The 24,689-nt window shown below is 42.9% G+C and overlaps 1 protein-coding gene across 2 annotated transcripts in view; it reads left to right on the top strand.

Moving 5' to 3' along the window:
- The first annotated feature begins 353 nt into the window (after positions 1 to 353).
- The window catches only part of LOC115479242 (testis-specific gene 13 protein-like), a 187,029-nt gene continuing 162,693 nt past the window's right edge, over positions 354 to 24,689 (top strand). For both annotated transcript variants that reach the window (XM_030217078.1, XM_030217077.1), the window contains exon 1: positions 354 to 523. In XM_030217078.1, the coding sequence (XP_030072938.1) occupies positions 466 to 523 (58 nt within the window). In that variant the 5' untranslated portion in view covers positions 354 to 465. The remainder of the gene's footprint in view (positions 524 to 24,689) is intronic.

Raw genomic sequence — 24,689 nt, 5'->3', positions numbered from 1 at the left:
CAAATGCAGGTTTACGTCTGTATTCCAAAATTACGTCTGTGCGCGCAGCTGCTGTTAGAATTGATGCTCAGTGTGTGCCGTCGGCGCACCTAACTTACATCACCAAATTATTGAGTTTTGTTTGTGATTTATTTTGGTTAGTAAGTACTTTATAAACATTTGCGATGACGCCTAACTTTGTGTATTCCAAAATTAGGTGCTGCTGTTAGAATTGACGCTCAACATGCGCCATCGGTGCACCTAACATACGGCACCAAATTATTGAATTTTGTTTGTGACTTTTTTTTTTGGTTGGTTAGTGTTTTATAAACATTTATAGAATCTTGTTTCTCTGCTAAAGGTCCAAGACTGTGTTGCTGCCTGCTTTGACGCTTGAATGCGGAGGTCAGATCAGTTCTTGCTTAAATTGGAAAATCCTTCCATCAGCCTGGATAACATACCAAGGACCAGGAATTTGTTATCAGAATGAGGAAACGCCGCCTGGAAGAAAAGACCAGCTTTTTTAACACCTGTGAATCTGAAGGTAATAAACTAGAACTGGCCTTTTGTACTTATGAGTGTTGTATAGTCCGATAGACAGCAATAGTTCTGTGATGTGGTTCCCATGTTTATAATACATCATTGTATAATTTTTATTAAGTTCTGTCTGATAATAAGGACCACAGTCTGCTGGTTAGTGAGCAATCCTGGAAGAATCCTGTCTTTCGGATGTGGCAAGTTCAATAGATAAGTACATAGAGTATTGCCATACTGGGACAGACGAAGGTTCATCAAGCCCAGCATCCTGTTTCCAACAGTGGCCAATCCAGGTCACAAGTACCTGGCAGAAACCCAAATAGTAGCATCATTCCATGTAGAACTGCAAAGAATAGCAAGATTCTGGAATCCTAAAGAGTAACAAGATTCCATGTAGAACCCCAAAGAGTAGCAACATTCCATGTAGAACTGCAAAGAATAGCAAGGTTCTGGAATCCTAAAGAGTGACAAGATTCCATGCAGAATCTCAGAGTAGCAACATTCCATGTAGAACCCGAAAGAATAGCAAGCAGGGGTGTAGCCAAACTTCGGCGGGAGGGGGACACATTTTAGCCCCCCCCTCCGCCGCCATTGCCGACACCCCCCCCCCACCGCCGCCAGCACCACCACCAACAACTTTGACCTCCCCCCTGCCGACGACCCTCTCGACCCCACCCCTGCTGTCGCCCGCTGTCACCTACCTTTGCTGGCGGGGGACCCCTACCCCCGCCAGCCAAAGTCTTCTTCCTTTGGTTTCTGAGTCTGACGTCCTGCACGTACAACGTGCAGGACATCAGACTCGCAGAAACAGAAGGAAGCCCAACCGTATTATCGAAATGAAAGATGGCCGGCCATCTTTTTCCATAACTGTTCGGGACTGCCCCTCCACGTTACTATGTCTATTTTCGGCAAAAAAAGTCTTTCAGCACACCTAAAAAAAAAAAAAAAAAAATAGGCCTGTGCACATCCATTACATGTGTTCTCACCAGTGCACCTTAGTAAAAGGGGACCCCTAAGTTTGGAAGTTAGGGTGCCTAACAGAGGGTGTGGCATGGGCAGAGTGCGGGCATGGAAAGCATCGACTAGGAGCAGGGATTGTGGTGAAATCCCACGTTTAGGTCATGGTAACTGTAGATTTTACTGTATTGTAGTGGAGGAGCCCATTAGTTACTTAGAGCTGATGTTCAAGAATAGTTTCTGAATTTTGGAAGCTAAATCTAAGCAAATTACTAATGGCCCTTATTTTAGGGATCCTAAAATTTAGACACTTTCAACTGAAGAGGGTCTAATTTTGGTTGGTAATGTGCTGAATTTTGGGCTGTAGCCACTGGCTTGTATTGAGGGAATAGCGTACGTTGTAGACCCTTTACACAGGTGCACTAGCGTTTTTAGTGTGCGCTAAAAATGTGGGTTTAACGCTACAGACGCCCATATATTCTTGTGGGCGTCTCTAGCATTTAGCGCACGCTAAAATGCTGCCGTGCCTTATCTACTGGCACATGTGTGTGGTAACCTCCACGTGCAGCTGGCCTATGCGTGTGTCGGTGCGAGCTTTGCTGCAGCAGCGGGGGCAGGGAGCAAGCGTGGCTGCGCTGAATTATTGAAGCAAGGACTTGTGTAATGCCACTTAACCATGGTTTGCCACCAAAGCAGTAAGTGTGAAAATAATGCTCCGGGAGTTAAGCTCGGCACCAGTGCCGATCGAGTAACTAGACTAGTCCTTGATAAATCCTTTCAAACAAATTTTACGATATAAAATCAGATTTTTGAATTGGTCAAAATAGGAGAAAACAGTGAACAAAAAACACCTGTGATGTTTGCTTGCCAAGTTTGAGACAAGTTTGGTTTGCATGAGGCTTCACTTTCTTCTATCCTCTGTAAATTAAAAAAAAAAAAAAAAAGAGAGAAAAAAAAAACACATTTGACACACACACCCGCTACCACTCCCCTGCAGGACGTCAAGAGTCGGTACTCACAGAAACAGATCAGCGAACGCGCCGGAGACAGGCGCTGAAGAAGACTTTGGCTTGCGGGGGAAGGTACCTGGCGGAGGGGGGGGGTCGAAAGTAGAGGGGGGCCAAGGGCTTAAATTGTGGGGGCCCATGCCCCCACATAGCTACGCCCCTGGTCCAATGTGAGGCGAAGCAGCCGCACTGGGCAGACAATGCGGCAGAGAGCAGCGCTGGAGGGAAGGTTTCTGCTGCCGGGGCTTGGGGACCCCCCCCCCCCCCACCAGCCTAGGCATGTGGAGTTGCAGTGGGGGGGGCAAGGAGGTGGGGCAAATTGTGCCCCCCACACACACACATACTTTGGTCTCCAGATCCCCCAATCTGTTCTGTCTACATGGTGTCTGGGGGGGGGGGGGGGGGGGGAGGGGCAGCAGCAATGGCGGTCCTGCCCCAGTCCCGGCTCAGTCTCTCCGCAACCCTATCTGTTTAGAATTTACATGGCCCTGATGGGGAAGGTGCTTTGGGATTTGGGAGTGGTCTATCATGATATTTGCATTATTTGTTTCCTGTGCAAGGTCAATGGGAGTCAGTGTGTTCAACAGCTAGTGTCTGGAGAAGGTTGGGAGATGTATGTGGAGATGACCAGTTGGAATTGAATGTGGAGAAATCAGAACTTATGCTGGTGGGTAGATGTATAGATTGGGAGGTGCTAAAGGAGTTTGGGGTTCTGGGTACACTGCTTCCTGTGAAGAAATGTGTAAAAATGTTGGGGGTTGTATTGGACTGAGGATTATATATGAAAGAACTGATGGACAGATGATAGGTTCGTCTTACCAGCTCCATCTGCTGAGCAGATTGAAACCGAAGTGGACAGGTTATGACTTTAGGATTGTAGTTCAGTGCTCAGTAAGTTGGATTATTGCAACGAAACTTGGAGAAAAGACGGCTGAGGGGAGATATGATAGATGTGTATAAAATAATGAGTGGAGTGGAACAGGTAGACGTGAAGCATCTGTTTACTCTTTCCAAAAATACTAGGCCTAGGGGGCATGCGATGGAGCTACAAAGTAGTAAATTTAAAACGTATCGGAGGAATTTTGTCTTCACTCAATATGTAATTAAACTCTGTAATTTGTCGCCGAATAGTGTGGTAAAGGCAGTTAGCTTAGTGGGGTTTAAAAAGTTTTGGATGGCGTCCTAAAGGAAAAGTCCATAGACCGTTATTAAAAGGACTTGGGGAAAATCCACTGCTTATTTCTGGGATAAGAAGCATAAAATGTTGTTTTGTACTTTTTTGGGATCTTGCCAGGTATTTGTGACCTGGATTGGCCAACAATGTTGGAAACAGGATGAACCTTTTGTCTGTCCCAGTATGGCAGTACTTACTCACATAGTGCATTATACCTGGGGGTTTCTGGCGCTCACTGCAAGGCTTTGCAGGTCATTCAAAATGCTGCAGTACGTTTGATTACTGGAACCTCTGGGTACATACGCATAACTCCAATACTGAAGGAGCTTCATTTTCTGCCGTTGCCTTGTAGGATTTCATTCAAAGTCTTGACTCTCGTATACCCAGCTATTAATGAGACAACTCCCTGGTATTTTTCACAGATTCTGAAGGTGTCAACCAGCACATACTTTGCGTTCAGTGGATGCAAAATATTTGGAAATTGTAAATCTGGGGAAAGTGTCTTATTTAGAGACAAGAGCTGCTGCATTATTTATTTTATTTTTTTAATGAAAACTTTTCATTGTTACAATTCTTATTTTATTGCATGCATATTTAATCTGAATGTTTTTAACTGATACTGATTTGATATTACATTTTATTGTATTACTAGTAAGAAAGGCCCGTTTCTGAGGCCAATGAAACGGGCACTAGCAAGGCGCTTTCGTTCCCATCCCCCTCCCCTTGTTGCTGGACTTACCCTCCGTGCTTCAGGGTGGTCGTGGGCACCCCGCCCCGGCCAGCGACCCACCCCACGACATAGAGAGTGGCTGGCTGGCTCCCTCGCTGCCTGTGACCTACAGCCTGCCTGGCTCACTCCCTCCGTTCGTCCTCGCGTAGTAGATCGATGTATGCCCCGCCCTCGCATCAAACGTGATTACGTTGAGGGCGGAGCGATATGATTGGTCAAGTGTCATCACCTTTGACGCGAGGGCGGGGCAAACAATAATGGGGCTAAATTCCGATCTCTGGCACCTCACAAACCGGAAGTTGCAGCTTCATTAGAACGTTGAGGTAGCAAATTATGTGCGGAAGGGGCGTGGCTGTGGGTGGGTCTATCAGTGAGAGTGAGTGGTGCATGAGTGACAGTGAGTAGTGAGTGGTGACAGCCTAAGTGCAGGGCTCCAGGGTTTCCCTGCCACAGAGTGAGCTTCAGAATGTTTGAGGTGAGAATTATTAATATAGATGTTTTTAGATTTGATCTGTTTTTATCTTATATGATTTGATTGTGGTTTTAGATGTTTTATTATAAAATATACAATGTGATGTTTGTTTTATTCATTATGTAGTTTTTATTTTGTAGGTTTTTTTTGTACCCCTGACACAGCCTGAGGACGAAACGTGGTCACGTCGGGGGTAACTTGTAATAAACCACTTCTTCTGTTACCCTCCTGTACCATTTTTTTTGTCTTTTTTTTTTATCTGCTTTTTTTCTTTTGGTTTGCTATTTCTGTGGCAGATCTTTGCCTTTTTTTGTTTCTGATTGTTACAATGAGACATAACCAGAAATATGCATTAAAGAAAACAAATGGAACGTAAGTTAGCAGAAGAAAAATAGCATATAAGGCCACTTTATGGAGAACCAACAGCTCATATCAGAGAAGTCCAAACATAACTAAAATGTCAATAAGTAGGAAGACTGCAAAAAAAAAAAAACCCCAAAAAATCCAAATAACCTGCAAAAGAAATAACACATCAACAAACTTCACGTTTTCTCAAATCTTTTCAAATGCACGAGATCAAGGAAAATATAAGAATTATTCCCCAACGTGATCAGACCTTAAAGAAAATGTGAGGTTTATTAAAGTTTCCTGGTAGTTCCATTTCATTTGTGGAATAGTTTGCCAGGGTACTTAACATCTGGCCATGAAGGTGACCCAGTTTAAGAGGTTATTGAAGATTTGTTTGTTTCTGTTAGCATATCCTTTGGCGTAATTTGAGTACAGGTATAGTTTGGAACAGCTTTTCAGTTTTTGTTTAATGTCAAATTTTATTGTTTGTATAGTTTTTATGGATGTCTTATTGTGATACATTTAGTATTTAGGTGGAAATTTAAATAACCCCCTCTTTAGATGATGATGTGCAAATACCATGTTACCCTTCTGAAATTAACTCCTTGATTTAAGGGTTTTGGATGAATGACAAAGTATTTGGAAAATATTTGGCTATTTACTACTACTACTACTATTAAACATTTCTATAGCGCTACTAGACTTACGCAGCACTGTACAAATTAACATGAAAAGACAGTCCCTGCTCAACAGAGCTTACAATCTAAATTGGACAGACGAACAGACAGCTAGGGGTGGGGAAATTGCAGTGGTAGGGGTGATAAGTGAGGGCGTTGAGTAAGAGAGTCATGGTTAGGAGTCGAAAGCAGTAGCAAAGAGGTGGGCTTTAAGCCTAGACTTGAAGACAGCCAGAGACTGAGCCTGACGTACTGGCTCAGGGAGTCTATTCCAGGCATAGGGAGCAGCTAGATAGAAGGAACAGAGCTGGGAGTTAGCAGAGGGGGAGAAGGGGGATGACAGGAGACATTTACCCAGCGAACGGAGTTCACGGGGAGGAGTGTAGGGAGAGATGAGAGCGGAAAGGTACTGAGGAGCTGCGGTGATTTAACCAGAGCTGACACTGTGATGTCATAATGCCTCAGTCTACCAATGCCTAAGAGCCAACCTCATCAGTGATGTCACAATGGCTTGACTGTCCTATACTTGGCTCATACTACTACTACTACTATTAAACATTTCTATAGCGCTACTAGACTTACGCAGCGCTGTACAAATTAACATGAAAAGACAGTGCCTGCTCAACAGAGCTTACAATCTAAATTGGACAGACGAACAGACAGCTAGGGGTGGGGAAATTGCAGTATTTCCATTACGATTTATAAATTTCCACCAATATAACAAATGTTATAGATCCAGTAGGTTGATATGCAGTGTATAGACAAATTCCCCTGTTTTATTTACAGAAAGTTTTTAGTTATTTAAATTATGGAGGCTGGCTCATAAGAGATCTGATAGACACACTGTAAATATGTTATAGGAAATTCCCCTTTATCAACTGCAGATCTCATTTCAGAATTTGGCAAGTGTCATTACTTAGAATAATCTGCTTTCAAATATGCAAAGTAAAATTAATTTAGGATTTTATCAACTGGAGGAGTAGCCTTGTGGTTAGTGCAGTGGACTTTGATCCTGGGGAACTGAGTTCGATTCCCACTGCAGCTCCTTCTGACTGGGCAAGTCACTTAACCCCCTCCATTGCCCCTGGTACAAAATAAGTACCTGAATATATGTAAACTGCTTTGAATGTAGTTGCAAAAATAGTTGCAAAAACCTCAGAAAGGCGGTATATCAAGTCCAATTTCCCTTTCCCTTTCCCCCTTTATGAAGATTCATTCAAGGTGAAAGGGTCATGGATTTGATATAATTCCTTTCTGTGGTACAACCAAAGCAGCTTTATGCATATTATATTCAGGTACTTCCTCTGTACCTAGTGGGCTCATGTACCTGGGGCAATGAAGGGTTAAGTGAGTGACTGACTTATCCGGAGTGTCGAGGATTTGAACCCAGTTCCTTGGTTTTCATACCACTGCACTAACCATTAGGCTATACCTTAACAGTGTAGCGTGATTGTAACAGCCTTACATTATGTTAACAGCATAATAATATTAAAATGACAAATTTCAGTGTAAGCTACACTTATTTATGAGCGCTTATCCCACATTATCCCCAACAAGTTTTTGAGTTCAATGTGGCTTACAATAAACAGTACAGGATACATAACCAAGAATAATGCATAAGAAAGTAATTTGTTGTAAGAATCCAATTTTACAATACAGTATCATAAACATACCGGGATAACTAGGGATGTTTAACATTTAGAAAATCTATTATGAATGAGAAATTGTACATGAAATAAAGAGAAAGTTAACGATGACTAGAGTAATAACCAATTGAGATAATAATTAGTTGTTTGAGATATGGTTGTTCTTTGTGAGGGTTTGTTAGAATACAGACGATTTGAGGATTTTGCGGAACCTAGCATATTCCTGTATATTTCTTATTTTGGGTGGGAAGGAGTTCTGCCTTTTGGTTCCTAGGTAAGTGAAGTCTGCAGAGCGGACAGTTTTTTCTAGATCACGTTTTTGCAATTTGGGAGGTGTAGTCTGAGACCTTGTGGTGTAATCCAGTAGATTTTACTGCATCTGTGACATGAGATCAAATCCTGCCAAAAAACTGACAAGAGGTTGGCCCTTGTTAGCGATACTTGCATACAGGGGACCTACCTTCACATTATAAGTATAACCACGGCTTTTTTTTGAGGGGGTACTTGAGGGTACTGAGTACCGGCACCTTTTTCCATTGTCTGCTAAAATTGACCCATGGAACCAGTGGTGTGCTGAAGCAGGCTCTCACAGGCTCGCAAGAGCCGGTTGTTAAGTTTTTAAGAATTTTGGGAGCCGGTTGTTAAAATAGGGTCCTCCATGGCTACTTTAACAACTGGCTCCCAAAATGTGGGCTTGGGCCCCCTGCTGAATTATCTTTTACTTTGCTGGTGGTGATGCTGAGCCCTGCCAGCCAAGTAAATAGACTACTGCTGCTCCCTGCTCCTTGTTTCCAGCTCTGGGCAGCAGGCTGGGACTTCTCAAGCATGTGAGAGAAGTTTCAGTATGCTGCTCAGAGCAAGATGTTGGGAGTGGTGGCAGTCCATTTATTGACTGCCAGCAAAGGTATGCCTAGCGTGCCCACACGAAGGGAGGGAGGAGAGGGAGGCAAGTGTTGTTCCCCCCCCCTCCCCCGGCCACCCCTGGCCCTTCCAACTGCAGAGCTGGCTACGTCCGGAGAAAGAGCCTGTTCTTAAAAATTTACCAGCACACCCCTGCATGGAACCCAAGTTTTAATGAAAGAGCTCAGGCTCTACACACCAATTCTGTCTTGTCATAGATTCTATGACTGGTTGCAGGTGGCCTGGCTCTTATGGGGTGGGTCCCTCCGTGATTACCCCACTCCTGAAGGGTGGCCTAGCATTTGAGTACCGGCACCTTTTTTGCTAGAAAAACAACACTGAGTATAACGTACAATGAGGAAACTTGGAATTGGGCAAATCAAATCCTTGTAAATAGCAATCACATAATTCAGATGGAAATCCCTATGGGTACTTTTTCCTGACGTTTTCAAAAGCAAAGACTTCTCTTTAAAAACTGATGCAAAGTGCACAGGCAGACATATCCACTGTTTTGTTTTGTTTTTTTCCTAATACTCCTCCTCCACAGATTTTAGAAAAAATTTCCCCCGAGGGGTAAATTTTCTAACTACTGATACACTGGCCAGAGTTTCAAAAGCGAAAGTACACACATACTTTCACTTTGAAAATTGATCTTGTGAGATCTACCCGCACATATTTCCATCCGCTAATTTTGTGTCGGCAATTTTTCAGAAAAAAATGTATGCATACTTGAAAATACAAAAGGTATGTGTACACCTGCCTAGTCTCCTGCACCGAGTCAGATACTCCTGCTTGCGATGGACATATGCCACACAAAATCATGAAACTGACCTGGAACATGGAAGGCTTTGAGCTGACCACTTCGTTTCTTTTCAGCACGTACTCAACCGCAAGTAGCTTTGAATCTCACCTCTGCTGTGGGACTAGCAGGCAGGAAGGTGTCAATGGTGAGATATGAAAATGTTCATAGTTGTGGTGAGGTCCGAGGAGTGCTGCAGAGGGGATGCAGTTGGGGCCAGGGCATGGGCAGAATGGGGCGGGGCATGATTGGGTTGGGAGAGGGAGCCAAAATCTCCTGCTGAAAGATGTCTCCCCATTGGCTTCTCTGTATGCATGCAAGTGCACTGTCTGTGTGTTGCTCAGTGCTTGTTTTTCTCTTAAAACAAGCCGGTCGGACAGCGCTCAGGAGTCTTTCGAAGGTATCGCTGCTCTGTTTCCAAATCCTTTCCCTGTAGAGAGTGTGTTCAGGCCAGTGGCGTAATTACGTGGGGCCATGGGGGCCAGCCCCCCCCCCCCCCCCAGTTTTCTGTGGGCCCCTGGTTTAGCTGGCGGGTGTCCCCAACCCCCACCAGCTGAAGCGTTGGCCAGCGCCAGTCTCCAGCGCCGCCGCGTTGCCTGCCCTGCTCTGTCTTCCCCTGATGTCTGGCACACTCCTTTTACTGAAACTGATCACTTGACTCCTTTTACTAGTAAGTTTTGCTACAAATACATTTTTATTCGTAAATTGGACCTACAGTAAAATAGCAAATGTTAACAGCGTTCATGTATTTAATGCAGGAGCACATTTTTATTAAATCTAGCTCTAAGTTTGCAAACATTTTAGATTCCAAAAGTTGTTACGGTGTTTTCTTTGACACCATCGTCGCGTTTAACAATTCTCTTAGTGATTTTTTTTTTTTTACTGATTTTCCTTATGATACGAAAATATACACGGACAGAGAGTGGTTTTGTCAAATAGGAAAGCTGAGTTTTATTTTTTATCCTTCAACCTTGTGGATTCATTTGCAAATTTATAATGCAAACGAAATGGCTTTCTACCGAGTGTTCCATATTTGACATGGAAAAAAATCTAAGCTTTCTATAAAAAGTTCAGATAGTTGCCAAGAGGCACAGATTACTGCAAATGCAAGCTGTCGCTGGAATGATTTGTCCCACCAGTGAATGTTGTCGGTTTTTTTGGAGGCTGAGAGCTTGAGCTGTGTACTGGAATTTGGCATTTATTTATAGGGTGTATGATTCCAAGGAGATGATTTGGAAAGTGTTAAGTATTGTGCTACTTCCAGTAACTTGTCATAGTTGAGAGTTTTAAATGGAAAAAGAGTTAAGTGATTGATTGGATATGTCATAACCCAATCATAGTAACATAGTAATTGACAGCAGATAAAGACCCTGGGAACTTTGGTCGTCCCCGCAATGGAAAGCAAGTTGAGGGCGCCCAAAATCGGCTTTCGATTTATGCCGATTTGGGTGACCCTGGGAGAAGGACGCTCATCTCCCGATTTGTCGAAAGATGGGCGCCCTTCTCTTTCGAAAATAAGCCTGAAAGCCAGCTAAGGAAAATGACCCCCCCCCCTTTTTTTTTTAAAGGTGGCTAGCTCCTGACCGGTTAAGATAATATTCAGACTTTATTGGCCATGAGTTAGCGGATAAAGATAGGACAGCTATTTTTGTGGTCTTATCTGCTAAACCTGGTTGGTTACATCAAAATATTGGGATAACTGGACTCCACCCCCAGAACACCCCCAACATAGCTGGCTTGAAGTTCAGCACTAAACAGTGATTTTCAGTGGCACTAACCGGTTAAGTGCTGAGGGTAATGACTGGATAGCCGTGAACAAGCGAGTTAACTGGTCGGCAGCTGTTCCCAACTGGTTAACTTGCTTTGAATATCAGCCATGTAATTCCTTTACAGAATTAAGCACATAACTATAGGGTAGTATTGAGAGAGATTTCAAATCAGAATCACTAAGTGCAAAATGAATTTGAAATCAAATCAGTAAGCCAGTTGTGATTTTCAAATCAAAATCAGTCAGCAAATGATTTCAAATCAAAAATCGGCAAAGCAAGGTACCACTATTAAATGTAATTGTCAAAGGGCAGGATTATAGACTAATCCATCAATATTGATAAGCATAGATGTGCAAATTACAAGTCCATATATGGCAAGAATTAATATATAAATAGGGTTTATGGACTTTGGTAGCGTAGGCTCGTGTTATTGACCATCACAGTAATAAATCCATGAATCCTAAGATTAAATCAACATCCATCAACAAATCATTTTTGATTTAGTAACTGAAAAAGATACAAAATCACTTGAATGTGATTTCAAATCTAAAATCAATATCGGGGTAAAAGTGATTACAAGTAAAAATAAAAAATCATAGAAAACAATTTTAAATTGTCTTTTAGATTTTTCTTGATTTGAAATCATCCAATACAGACTATGGAGGGTAATTCAGAACACCTAAATGCACACACTTTGATATACATGCGTTTTTTAACATGTTTACCCTTGCCCTGGGATTGGTAGCACAAAATGTGGCTACTATTTGGGATTCTGGAATGTTGCTACCCTTTGGGATTCTGCCGGGTGCTTGTGACTTGGATTAGCCACTGTTGGAAGCAAGGTACTGGGCTAGGTGGACTTGTAGTCTGACCCAGTATGGCTCTTATGTTATGTACTTAGTACTTATCCCTTATCAAATTACTCCCTAAGAGTGTAATTTTTATAGCAGAGCACCTATGCTGTGAAGGCGTATAGCATATGCATTTTACATAGCATTACATAATAACATAGTAGATGACAGCAGATAAAGACCTGTACGGTCCATCCAGTCTGCCCAACAAGATAAGCTTATTGTATGCGCTGTTTATATGTATCCCTGGCCTTGATTTGTCCTTATCCTACATCATAATTCTCACCTCCAATGTTCTGACTTGCCTGGGACCGTGGCATTCCGAGTTGGTCTGCTAGGCTCCGTAGATCAGGCTGACATCACCGTAGCCATTATGATGTCAACTTCAGAACCCGGGGGGGAAAAAATGTGCCTCACAGCTGATCCATGTCCAGAGGAGGGTCAGGGTAGAGAGGAGGGTCACTGGACACGGGTGGCAGGAGGGGGGCAGGGGGAGAAGAGGGTCGCTGGACATGGGTGGCTGCAGGGGAGCCGAGGAAAACCTTGCTAGCGCCCATTTCATTTGTGTCAGAAATGGGCCTTTTTTACTAGTAATAGTATAAAATGGCTCTCAAACATCTGCTGATACACACTCACAGTTGACCACAAAAGTAGACTATAGTGTTCTCTTGAATGTGTTAAAGTGAGAAGGATACGTCTCACATCACTGGGATATGCCGCCATGCGGTGGTTTTAAACGTAAACAAATCCCACTCGTGGTTAAAATACTCATAGACCAACAACCCCTCCTCCCTTGATCTGTGCACTTGTATCAAAACAAAATTTTTATAGAACTTTTTTCACTTTTTTTTTTCCTATGTGAAGATACTTTATCCTCTCTTGTGCTCAAAAATAAAACCAGAATGACCAGCAGTTTAGCATGAAAAGATATAATCACACTTATCCGAGAGCTCAGTTGATCCCGACAGGCACCCATTTCGCATTCTCTTTCTCAAGAGACCCGAGCTAGGAAATGCCGGGTCGGTAGACGTGCACAACATGACAGCTGTGAGTATTTGGCAATGATATTCCGAGGGCTAATCCAATCCTTGTTCTCCATTCCAGACAAGTTTCTCAATAAAGAAATTAGTCCTTATATTCTATACAGAATCAACCCTTCGGGTCTCATGGATGGAAATCTCTCGTATGAATATTCACTAGATATCCGAGAAACCTGCCTTCAAGACCAGGTTTGGGAACCACTGGCTTAGAGGGAACAGTGAACCAGACATTTATACCGTAACTTGAAACTCCATCCCAGCTCTGTCCAACATCTAAGTTTACCCAGTAGAAATACATGTTGTGTGTCAGCAATATGTACTTTGGGCAATTATTATTTCATATAAAATGTTGTTTTATGTACAAAACAGACTATAAAGTTCTCCACTAACTGACAGAAAATTGATGCCAGACCTGCACATTATCTGTTTTTCTTCCACATCCTTGTGATAATTTTTTCTGAGGCAGGCATTTAAATTTAAATGTATATTTTAGCCTACTGTAGGAAGCCATTCGATGCCTCGTTTCCGTTTCACATGCTGCAGTAAAGTTCACATAGCTGAGGGCAACCAGTGATTAATTCTCAGTTGGCTGCAGAGGTGTTTTGTTTTGAAAATAGGGCCCGTACAATTCATGGTAGGTAAACCACATATTTGACTATGATACAAGATGTTCCATTTATTTCACTGGCGTGTCTTTGGATTATTTTAACTAACGGAGGCCTCTACAACGTTGCATTTCACCTTATCGACATACGTCCATAGATGAGGGTTTTTTTTTTTTTTTGAGATTTCATGTACTGCGTTATGGCATTCCATTCAAAACGTTGATAGCTATCGGTGAAAGTCAGCCAAGGTACAGACAGATGGGCATCATGTTACTTGTGGAAATTTCTGACCCCTGGTCTTTCCTAAGTTTCCAAGAGCTCTGACGCCTTAACTACATTTTCCCATTAAAACCATATTTCTCTTCTCTTCGAGAATACTGCTCAAGTAACAATTCAGTATTGTTAGACATCATTGAATTTTATTCCTTATCTTCCCCCCCCCCCCCCCCCCCAATACGTCACAGCTACCCTCATGCCTATAAACTAGAGCCTCTTCAGGCAGTAACAATTGAGTACCAAGCTCAGCACTTTTGCATCTGCTGATCTTAAGGTGGCCAAACAAGTAGAAAAAAGCAGTGACAAAAACCAGAATGAAGCTTGGTTGCATTGGGAAAAGAATGGCAAACAGGAAAAGTGACAGGGGCCTCTGCAAACGTCTCAAGTGAGACAGTATAGAATACTGTGTACAATGCTGGAGACATAGAAACATGACGGCAGATAAGAGCCAAATGGCCCATTCAGTCTGCAAACAGATGAAGAGGAATCCAGTTAAACTAATATGGAAATATAATGTTTAATGTTTACAAAATATTTCTAAAAAGCAAGGAAAAGACCTCAAAATGCCCAACCGCTTACTTTGTTTTCAGCTGTTTTAACGGGGGGCATGGTGTTCATCACTGGTCGTAAAAACCTTGATTGAGACAATTACTGCCATTTTTAAATTTATTTCCCCCCCCCCCTCAAATTTTTTTAACAAATGTATTCTCTTTTATTCTTATTTTAAAAATATATATTTTTAAGTATATTGCCAATCTCAATGCTGACTTTAAATCTTATTTGGTTCACAAAAACCTTTACTAATTCTTATGAAATGCTATGAAGCAGCTATTTTCAAACATAAACTAAAGTCGAGCACTTATCTGTTTGGTGACCTTATGCTTTGGAGTCCTTTATGGTGATCCTCTTACCACTGTCCATCGGCAGCAACCCCTGTCTCCTCCTTTCCCTAAGAATCCCACGTGGATGGCGTCGGTTCAGAGGGTGACTACTAAAATGGTTAGTGGTCTTTCTCATAAAGCTTACGGGGACAGACAGAAAGATCTCAATATGTATACTTTGGAAGAAAGGTGGGAGAAGGGAGATATGATGGAGAGGTTTAAAAATACCTCCATGGCATAGGAGCCAACTTTTCAAAATTTTTGGGAGTGCTAAGCCCAGTGCAAATAACCCCTCCCTGGACACATATAAGGACTTTTCTCAATATTGGGGGTGCTCAAGCACCCACAGAGTCAGCTCCTGTGCTCCATGGTACAAACACAGAGGTGAGTCATTCAGTAAAATGGAAGCTCTGGAATGAGGGAATAGGATGAAGGTGAAAAAGGACTCTGGAGTAAATTAAGCAAAGGGTGGTGGATGGGTAGAACAGCCTCCTGATGGAGGTGGTGGAGATGGAGACTTCATCTGAATTCAAAGAAACATGGGACAAGCACCTAGGATCTCTAAAGGAGAGGAAGTGATAATAGATGGTATGGAAAATCTCTTCTGCATTGACAACCTGCTAGCTTTCTACATTAGGCTTATGAGCAGAGAGAGAGACTATGGTAATGAAACAAGAGTTGATTTGAGAGGGATATTCAAGTGAAGGTGTGTAGGAAACCAAATAAGCAGTTTGGAATGCATAACCCACGGGCATCAAATGAACAGATCTTTGTTCTAAGTTGAGTTTGGCAGATCTTCAATTAAGAAACAATTACAGACAAAACCGCTCTTAACAAACCGCTCACATTGTAGTATTAGGGTTTGGTGTTTCAGAGAATGTTCTTCATCTGACCCTGGCAACTAGTTTACCTGGATAAACCACATTGGTGCATTGGCCAGGAATCATTCCTAGGTCAACTGCTTGGAAAGCAGCTGTTTTTGTCGGGATTCATCCCTAGTCGCAGGACATCAAGAGGCTATTAGGCACTCGAAGAAGTCTGGGTGGGGAGGGGCAGAGAGCCAGCCATGAGAGGATCCTTTTTCCGAAGGTGGCTTTGCCCAAGGGAAGGGGACACCCACCTTTAGACCTGTGGCTGTACCTTCCAATGACGTAAGAGCAGCTGCACAAGTTAGGTCGTACTACCACTATAGTGACAGTGGTGACAACCCCATGATGTCACTCTGGCAGGCGTCAGCATTGTTCACCCCTGCTTGTGGCTCTGGCTGTTCGTTTTCTGTACTGGAAGATGTATACTTCACTGAGAATGAGAAGCCTGGATGTACGTAGTAACAGGGCATAGCCAGACTTCAGTCGGAGGGGGGTTCAGAGCCCGAGGTGAGGAGGCACATTGTAACCTCCCCCCTCCCGCCGCCAACCCTCCCCCACCGTTGCCTACCTTTGCTGGTGGGGGACCCCAATCCCCGCCAGCCGAGGTCCTCTTCTTCCGGCGCAAGGCTTTGTTCTGTTTCTGAGTCTGACGTCCTGCACACAAAGCTTCGTTCTGTGTCTGAGTTTGACATCCTGCACAGAATGAAGCCTTGCGCCGGAAGAAAAGGACCTCGGCTTGTGGGGGTTGGGGTCCCCCGCCAGCAAAGGTAGCCCATGGCGGGGGGAGGGTTGGCGGTGGGAGGGGGGTCGATAGGGTCATCGGCAGGGGGGTCCTGGATCAGATTTACGGGGGCCCAGGCCCCCGTGACCCCACGTAGCTACGCCTCTGCGTAGTAACATAGTATATGACAACAGATAGTTCCGCATGGTCCACCTAGTCTGTCCAGTAAGGTGACCAGAGCTGCTATGCTAAATATACTTCCAATGGAATAGAAGCATATACCTGGAAAGTAATCTAGGCTTAAAGCCCACCTTTTTGATGCTGCTTTTAACTCCTATTGTCTTCAGTACCATGTCTGTTTTATCATTACCACCTTAGTAATTCCCTTATCCCTTATTTGTCCTGTTTGTCTGTCCTAATTAGATTGTAAGCTCTGTCGAGCAGGGACTGTCTCTTCATGTTCAAGTGTACAGCTCTGCGTATGTCTAGTAGTGCTATAGAAATGATAAGTAGTGGGATTGTGGAATCTTGCTGCTTTTTGGTATTCCGGAATCTTGCTCTGCCCTTTTCCTTTTTGTCCTGGTTGTCTGTCCTGATTAGATTGTAAGCTCTGTTGAGCAGGGACTGTCGCTTGATGTTCAAGTGTACAGCGCTGTGTACGGCTAGTAACGCTATAGAAATAAGTAGTAGTAGTAGTAAAACAGAAATATTAGAAAAAGGATGTGCTACAAGTACTCACAGCACTATAGTCCTTTCTTCATTCAGTTACGGGAAATATACAAGTAGAGGAGTGTGGTAGCCGTGTTAGTCCACTCTTAAGGTTATCAATAGAAATCAAACAAAATAAAACATGGAAAAGAAAATAAGATACCTTTTTTATTGGACATAACTTAATACATTTCTTGATTAGCTTTCGAAGGTTGTCTTTATACAGCTGTTGTATATGTTTTTTAATTCTATATTCCTGAGCCAGGTTGAACAGTTAAAACAAACTACATTTTCAGAAATTAAAAAAAAAGTAGCCACTGCACAGCTTTTACGTGTTGTGCTCCTTGATGAAAACAGGGCTTTTCTCCTTTGATCAGGCCTTGAAAATTTGTGCTTTGTTTCTAAGACTTGGGATCAGTGCGATGGCAGCCTTCTTGCCTCCAATGTCAACATAAATCCCAAGATGCACCTGTCTCGGGGATGTCAGAGTGCCATTTTCTCTGCAGCGTTTATCGGAAAGCGTTCTTGGTGGCTGCAAGTTTGTGCAAGCATTTCTGTTATTAATGTTGGCATTTCATAGGGATAATAATTGTGATTTAACAGTGTATTTTCAAACTTACAAGCCATGTTCTTGCATTGCTTTTAAAGAGCAGGATAGAAATTAAACTAAAGTGACTGGGAAGAGTCGGGAATTTGTAGATAGATTCAGGGCGACTCTTATAACAGTGTGTGACTATTCAGGCGTTTTATTTATTTATTTAGGCTCAATGTGGCTTACAATTCGTCGTGGATACTGGAAATAGAAGAGAATATACATTTGGTTTTACTGAAGGTTTTGGGTTACATGGTGGTGAAATACATGGTTGTATTAAAGCAAAAGACATTATAAGACATTCCTATATATATGAAAGATTGTACAGTTACAAGTGTTGATCTTTGTGATATATCTTGTCGAAGAGAAGTTTTCAGTAGTTTACGGAAGTTGGTCAGTTCATGGACCGTTTTCAGGTTACGTGGTAGTGCGTTCCATAGCTGCGTGCTCATATAGGAAAAGGTAGATAGATGCGTGCATTAATTTGTATTTCACAGACCTTTACAGTTGGGAGGATGAAGGTTAAGGAATGTGCGAGAAGATTTTATTGCATTCCTGGGTGGTAGTTCAGTTAGGTCTGACATGTAGGCTGGGCGTCTCCATGGATGATTTTATGGACTAGGGTACAAAGTTTGAACATGATGTGTTCTGTAAGTTTTTAGAGGGCACCTTTCAGGCACCTCTTCAATAAAGGAAGGTAGACGCCTGTTTCGCTTCACAGAATACTAACGTGTACTGAAAAGCAAATAGTCTATGGGCTCCGAGGGCAGTGGTGTGGCTGGGGGGGGGGGGGGGGGGTATGAGTTCAGGGCTGCCTGGAGGAACCATGACCTTCGCTTTCCTTCTCTTCCCCTCCCTAACGGACTTTGCTTCAACAAAATGAAGCCACGCCGTCTTCCTCAATCTCGAAGGCCCAGCTGTTCTTCTTTTATTTTACATTTTATTTATTTTATTGCACTTGTATCCCACATTTTCCCACCTATTTGCAGGCTCAATGTGGCTTCTAGAGACCTGTTATGGTATCGCCATATCAGGGTACAAAAGATACAATTGGTGTTACAAAGATATCAAGGATAACAGGATAGTAAGTCAATCTATTCAAGCAGTTATACAAGAGGACAGTCATAATGAGGGATGAGTGGTGATTTGTTGTAATTAGTTATGGATTCACGTAACAGGCTTTGGTGAACATTTTTCAGCCCAGTATTTAATAAATGAAAACTTTGCTGCTGGAAGTTAAAACTGTGATCTTCCCCCCATCTTCTCTTTGGAGAGGGTCAACATTTTGCAATATACTTGAGGTTCCTATATTGAGTAAACCGATGCGACGTAGAAAATGATGACAATATGAGCTTTCTGTAAGGAGCTTTAAGACTGCTTTGAAAATTCATTATTTTACACAGGCTTTTGTTTGTTTTTGCATAAAGATTTTGTCCACTAGTCTTGGAGATTCTCTTTTATGATCCGTAAGAAGACACTGAGAGATTCTGGATGAAGATTGAGGGGGGGAGACGAAGAGGTGCTGGACGGAAGGGCAGAGAGAATGGAGTGGAACAAAGGAGGGAAAAGGAAGAGATGCTGGAAGGAGAGGGAGAAAGGAGGTACTGGATGAACCAAGAGGATGGAGAAATGGGAGGTCCAGGGCGAGCAAAAGAGATGAACCCATTAAATAGAGGGAGATAGACTTAATAGAGAGTGAAATTTGAGCGGATAGAGAAGCAAAATTAAATAGGGGAAAAAAGGTGAAAGGGAAGGATCAATGAAAATAAGGGAGGAAGTGAAAAAGACAAGGAACCTGGAATTAAGATGGATGAAAGCAGAAATCGGAGACTGGGGCCAACAGGATTAGAAAAATATGGCCAGACCTCAAAGGTAGAATTTATTTTTAATTTAGTGATGGGACTATTTGTTTGAAATTTACATCTTCCATCTTTACATTTTGCATGGTACAGGGGAACTCAACACGGTTCGCTATTTATCTGGTGTTGCACTACATGCAGAGTACGGGGTTTCAACTTCACTTTTGTCTTTATAGAATACTAGCTTAAGTCGTTTTTGCGCCTAACAAGGCACGAGCATTTATGCCTGCCAAAGGCTGGTGTAAACGCCTTCGCCTAACTGCTGTCAGGTGCAGAAATAGAAGTATTCTTTACCTCCGTGCTTAAATCCTGGGAACACCCATGACCTTCCTTTGGCCACACCCCTTTTGTAGCTGCATGCGAGAGAAGTTAGGCGCTCAGTATATAGAATAGGGGCATAAGTCAGTTGCACGTGCAACTACTAATTAGTGTTAATGCTAATTATTGGTACCACCAATTAAGTGCCAATTTAGCATCAATTAGCTAATTGTTAGATGTGTACCTGATTCTGTTCTATAGCTGGCAGCAGCGAAGGGGATGTACACGTGGGTAGAACATGGACGGGCCATTGGCTTGTTACCAAGCGATAAGCACAACTTATAGACTACTATTGGTGCAGTTAGATGCACCAACATATGCCATCCATTGACCTGTCGCAAGTGAACACACTTAAATTTTGTTGCGCCAATGTGGCTTTGTGCTGTTATTCTGTAATAGGTGAGGTGAGCCCTGAGGTCGTCAATTGGAACTAAACGTGTCCCATTGTGGCACTTACGTTGGTGCCAGGTTATACAATTGCCCCTATGTGAAGGGTAGAACTGGCAATTTGAAAGTTTTTAAGGTCTCGCTTCGATCTCTCCATGCTCTCCTTTGATCACGATGCATGTTCAGTCTTCTTATTTCTAGAACTTCCTGCCAAATTTTGAAAGACGGTGAGTCATTTGAGATTGTGTAATCACAGTGAGTCATGGACTAGCAGTAGGTAGACGTTGAGGGTAAAGCTTCGCCTTGTTTACTCACCATGCAGTTGCAGCTTGCGAAAGGATGTGTGCTCTAGAATATATGACATTAGTGCTAATCTGACTTGGTTGAGCTGGAGATCACTCTATTGCTGTCAGCTCAGAAAACAAATGGAATTAAAATGTGCTGGCATTTGAACGGCAACGGTAGACCTGGTCAATCTGAAGGATGACTCCTCGCACGGAGAGCATTTGAGAGAGGCGGTACGTGTCGAGTATGGCTTCAGCCTTCAGGGACTCGTGAGGACTTTGGCTTTTGTTGAAGGTTGTGCCAAGAAGGCGACTCATTTAGTAAAGCTTGAAGAGAATAGCTGAGGCTTAGGTAAGAAACACCATGTGTCGTTTATAATTTATTATATTCACAAAAAAGCTAATACAGAAAAATTGTAACCTGCCTGCTTTTTTTTTTTAATTATTTGAAAGCTTGATTTTGTTATCAGATAATTGCTACATAAGAATACATTGCACTGTTTTATAACAGTTTAAGATTAATGAATCTTTGTGTATAAATGAAAGCATGCCTTCATTTTTCATTATACTATTAACAGTATTTCTCGTGACTCAGAAACCTCTCAGGTCTAAATATAACTGTATCTAGACGATAACAGCATTTAATGTAGATCTTTCTCCCTTTGTACGCACTCGCGCATTCTCTTTGTGCCACTTAAAAGATTTGGACTGTGATTCAGAGGTCTCGAAACGTGTCTTTTGCACTCCCTTTAGCTGGTGACTGTGACCTTCTGCAAGGCACTTTTTTTTCCTCTGTATCGCAGGGATACAGTTGAAAACAAAGCGCTTGATTTATTTGGGGAAATCCAGGTTAACAAATAAAATTGTTCATTATGATATACAGATCAAGATCCGGGACATTTAACCCACCCTATATCTCGTTTTCTATAGGCTGTGACTTGACTGTTAGGAGCTGTTTTTGAAATTACGAACCATTTCCTTTTAATGAGTATCGAGTCTAACAAAACAGATTATAGGTGACCCCCACCTGACTGGACCAGCTCAGTACATTTCTGACTAGCTTTCAAGAGTTCTGCTGCCTTCGGCAGGTCACTGTGATCTTTCTGTTCACATTCCTAGGCGGGCTATCTTTTAGCAAGAATTACCTTTGAAAAGTGCACCTGGATCAAACTCAAGAATTTGACTGGAGCCATCTTATTCAAAAAGTAGGTGTGGCGGTTTGAACTTTGTATCGTGCATAGGTTCTCGCAGACTAGAGATGAGGTAAATGTGTATTAAGAGTGTTCCTGGACAAGCTATACTCAGAGGTCCATATTAGACCTTTTGAGTGCAATAGAAAATTGCCCTACCCATCCCTGGTATCTCTAGATGGAATGAACAGGCTCTCCCCGACCTTTTTGAAGATGAAGAAGGCTTATGAATTTGTCTAAGTATTTGCCCCTAATAGCTTTTGTGCTTCATGTCATGTCCCACCCACGCCAAATTCAGAGCTGCCAAAGGGGATCAGCCTCCCGAACAGGAGATTTAGGGCCTGCCCATAGCTCCGCCCAGGTCCAGCCACAGCTCCACCCCTCCACAGCCTCCCTTTCCAGTGACAGCAGGAGACGCCTTGTAAAACACAATTTCCTGCTGCCGTGAGACCTGGGCGGTGGGAGTGCGGGAGATGACCCGCAAAAGCCGGGAGACTTCGCAGGTCTGCAAACTTTCAGGCTGTGACAGAAGTGTTCTCAGATCCATGCATATCTGTGGATGCACATGCCCTGGAAAGGAACGGGGGGAGGGTTAGTTCTGGGAGGACCTTCCCAGTTTGCTGCTGCCTATCTCCAACCTACCATCCAAACAATCTACATAGTTTCAAGAGAGAACCAGAAGCATAGCCAGGTTGAAGGCACGGGGGGAGTGGAGAGCGGACTGGCGCATGTTTTAAATGCGATGGATCACGTTAAAAATAGGCGTTGGCGGAAGTCCATTTTGGTCGAGCTACTGCTCCCCTGGCGCCCCCCCCCCCCCCTTAGCTACGCCTCTGGAGAGAACAGTAGAACAGTTATCTTCAAATGTGTACAAGGCGAGCTGTTCTTATAGGCAGGAAGGATAGGAAAATGCGGTGCGATTATACACTTCCTAAATGTGTCTGTGGTAATATCGTGTGTGCCGCGCATCTCTGTGAAGATCTGATACTTAATTGTAGTCAGGTAGCTTCCCTCCACTCCTATCATTCGGCATGCCAGAACCAGGAAGCCATCTTGAATTCCTACAGAGAAGAAATCAGCCTGGGGCTTCCTAACGTGTACAGTCAGAGTTCTGGCATGTCACATAACTCAAAAAACAACAACAAAAAAAAAAAGGGGGCAACTCCTTTCTTTCTTTCTTGCATGAATGAGGATGTTTTGGAGAGTGGGAGGACGGCATCTGATTTGCATTTCCTGTAACTACAGTCTACTATTTTCAGTAAATGACTGAATAGAGAAGAATTTATTTTGTGTGTTTTTCATTTTAGTGGGCTGCTGTGAACTCGGGCTGCAATCTTGTGGGTTGCAGAAGGCAGTAGCCTTCTAAAATGCATTCACAGAAAGCCAAAATAAAATGGGCATTTTTGTAAGAGTTCTAGTACTCCTTCAGTGTACCATATAAACGGAGAGACGATTTTATTCAAAGGCGGCATCAATAGCGTGATTTGACTCACTATAAGCCAACTGCATAAGCTATAATTATACTTACGTTTGATACTATAAAAGAATTTACAATTGGCAAGGATGAGGAGAAAATGCAGACGCTTCAGCGGGTTTATTTTGAAGCAAACTGTAGTGTATTATCACTGTTGACGTGACTGAACAAAATGGTTCTCTCCCTGTGAGCCACGTTACGTGTTTTGCATTGAATAAGGCCTTCACAAAATTGATTTTTTTAAAAAATTCTTTTTAGCTTTACCATGTTGCTTTCCACCTTGCCTCTAGTTCCAGTCTGAATTCACACTCTTTTCTAATGTATTTTGTAAGTGAAGGATCAGTAAAGTAATCACACGAGAGACGTCCATTTCTGTTGTTCAGTCATCAGGATTTGTAACACGCAGCATTCACACCTTTTTGCAAGGGCTACAGTACTTGATCCCTTACCCCATGGCGTTAGCTACTTAAGTAACGGGGAATCAAACTGTACCACAGATTGGACAAGGATATTCAGTTTCAAACTGATTTGATTTTTATGTTTTTGACAGTTATGCGTTGGGGGGAGGCTGTTCCCGCCCCTCCCCTCCTCCAACCATGAATGGTGCACTTGATCAGTTGCAAATTAAGCTTCCGTTATATGGTCTACATTGGCCGCAGTCCTTACTTTACGTAGACTTGACTTCTCTCTAGGCAACCACTGCCACTACCCTCCACCTCCATCACCAACTAGGTGCTGCTAAAACCAAGGAACGTGCCAGTTAATGAAGAATTCATTTTTAGTGCTTTCCTTGTTAACGATTAGGAATCATGACGTTTCATAAAAGATTGCATTCAAGCAGGAGTTGTTGGCATAGAAATGTTTATTATGATAAAAGGATGGTATGGCTTATAGACTTAGGAAGCTATCCAAACCTTTTTTAAACCCCGCTAAGCTAACTGCTTTTAACACATTCTCTGGCAACGAATTCCAGAGTTTAAATTATACATTGAGTGAATAAATATTTACTACTTTGTAGCTTCATCACATGCCCCCTAATCCTAGTATTTTTGGAAAGAGTAAACAAGCGATTCACGTCTACCCGTTCCAGTCTGCTCAGTATTTTATATACCTTTATCATATCTCCCTTCAGCCGTCTTTTCTCCAAGCTGAAGAGCCCTAGCCGTTTCACCTTTCCTCATAGGGAAGTCATCCCATCCCCTTTATCATTTTTGTCGCCCTTCTCTGTACCTTTTCTAATTCCACTATCTTTTTTTTTACATGCAGTGACCAGAATTGCATGCAGTATTCGAGTTTGACTCAGAATGCCTGGAGGGCCGCAAGTTCTACTTGGTGCAGGGGAGGGAATCTGACTCACCGCCTGAGACTGCGTTGTGCTGAGCTTGTGCCAGTTGGAGTGGATGGTGACTCAACGCGGAGGCAGTTAAAACGGTTTTATCTCTGTGGGACCCTCTGGCTGGTGTTGGGGCATTGCAGTGTGTGCAGGATGAGAATCTTGTGGGACATGGTTGAAATTCATTCAGTTTTAGCCGAAATAAACTGAAACCAGCGTGTCCCCCAGGCTAGGGTTACCATATTTTGTCTTCTCAAAAAGAGGACACATGCCCCGCCCCTGCCCCTTCCGCATCCTCGCCCTGCC

This window comes from Microcaecilia unicolor, chromosome 10, assembly GCF_901765095.1.
Source record: "Microcaecilia unicolor chromosome 10, aMicUni1.1, whole genome shotgun sequence".
Classification (NCBI taxonomy): domain Eukaryota; kingdom Metazoa; phylum Chordata; class Amphibia; order Gymnophiona; family Siphonopidae; genus Microcaecilia; species Microcaecilia unicolor.
The sequence above is the reverse complement of the archived record's forward strand: the minus strand, read 5'-3'. Positions and strand labels throughout refer to the sequence as shown.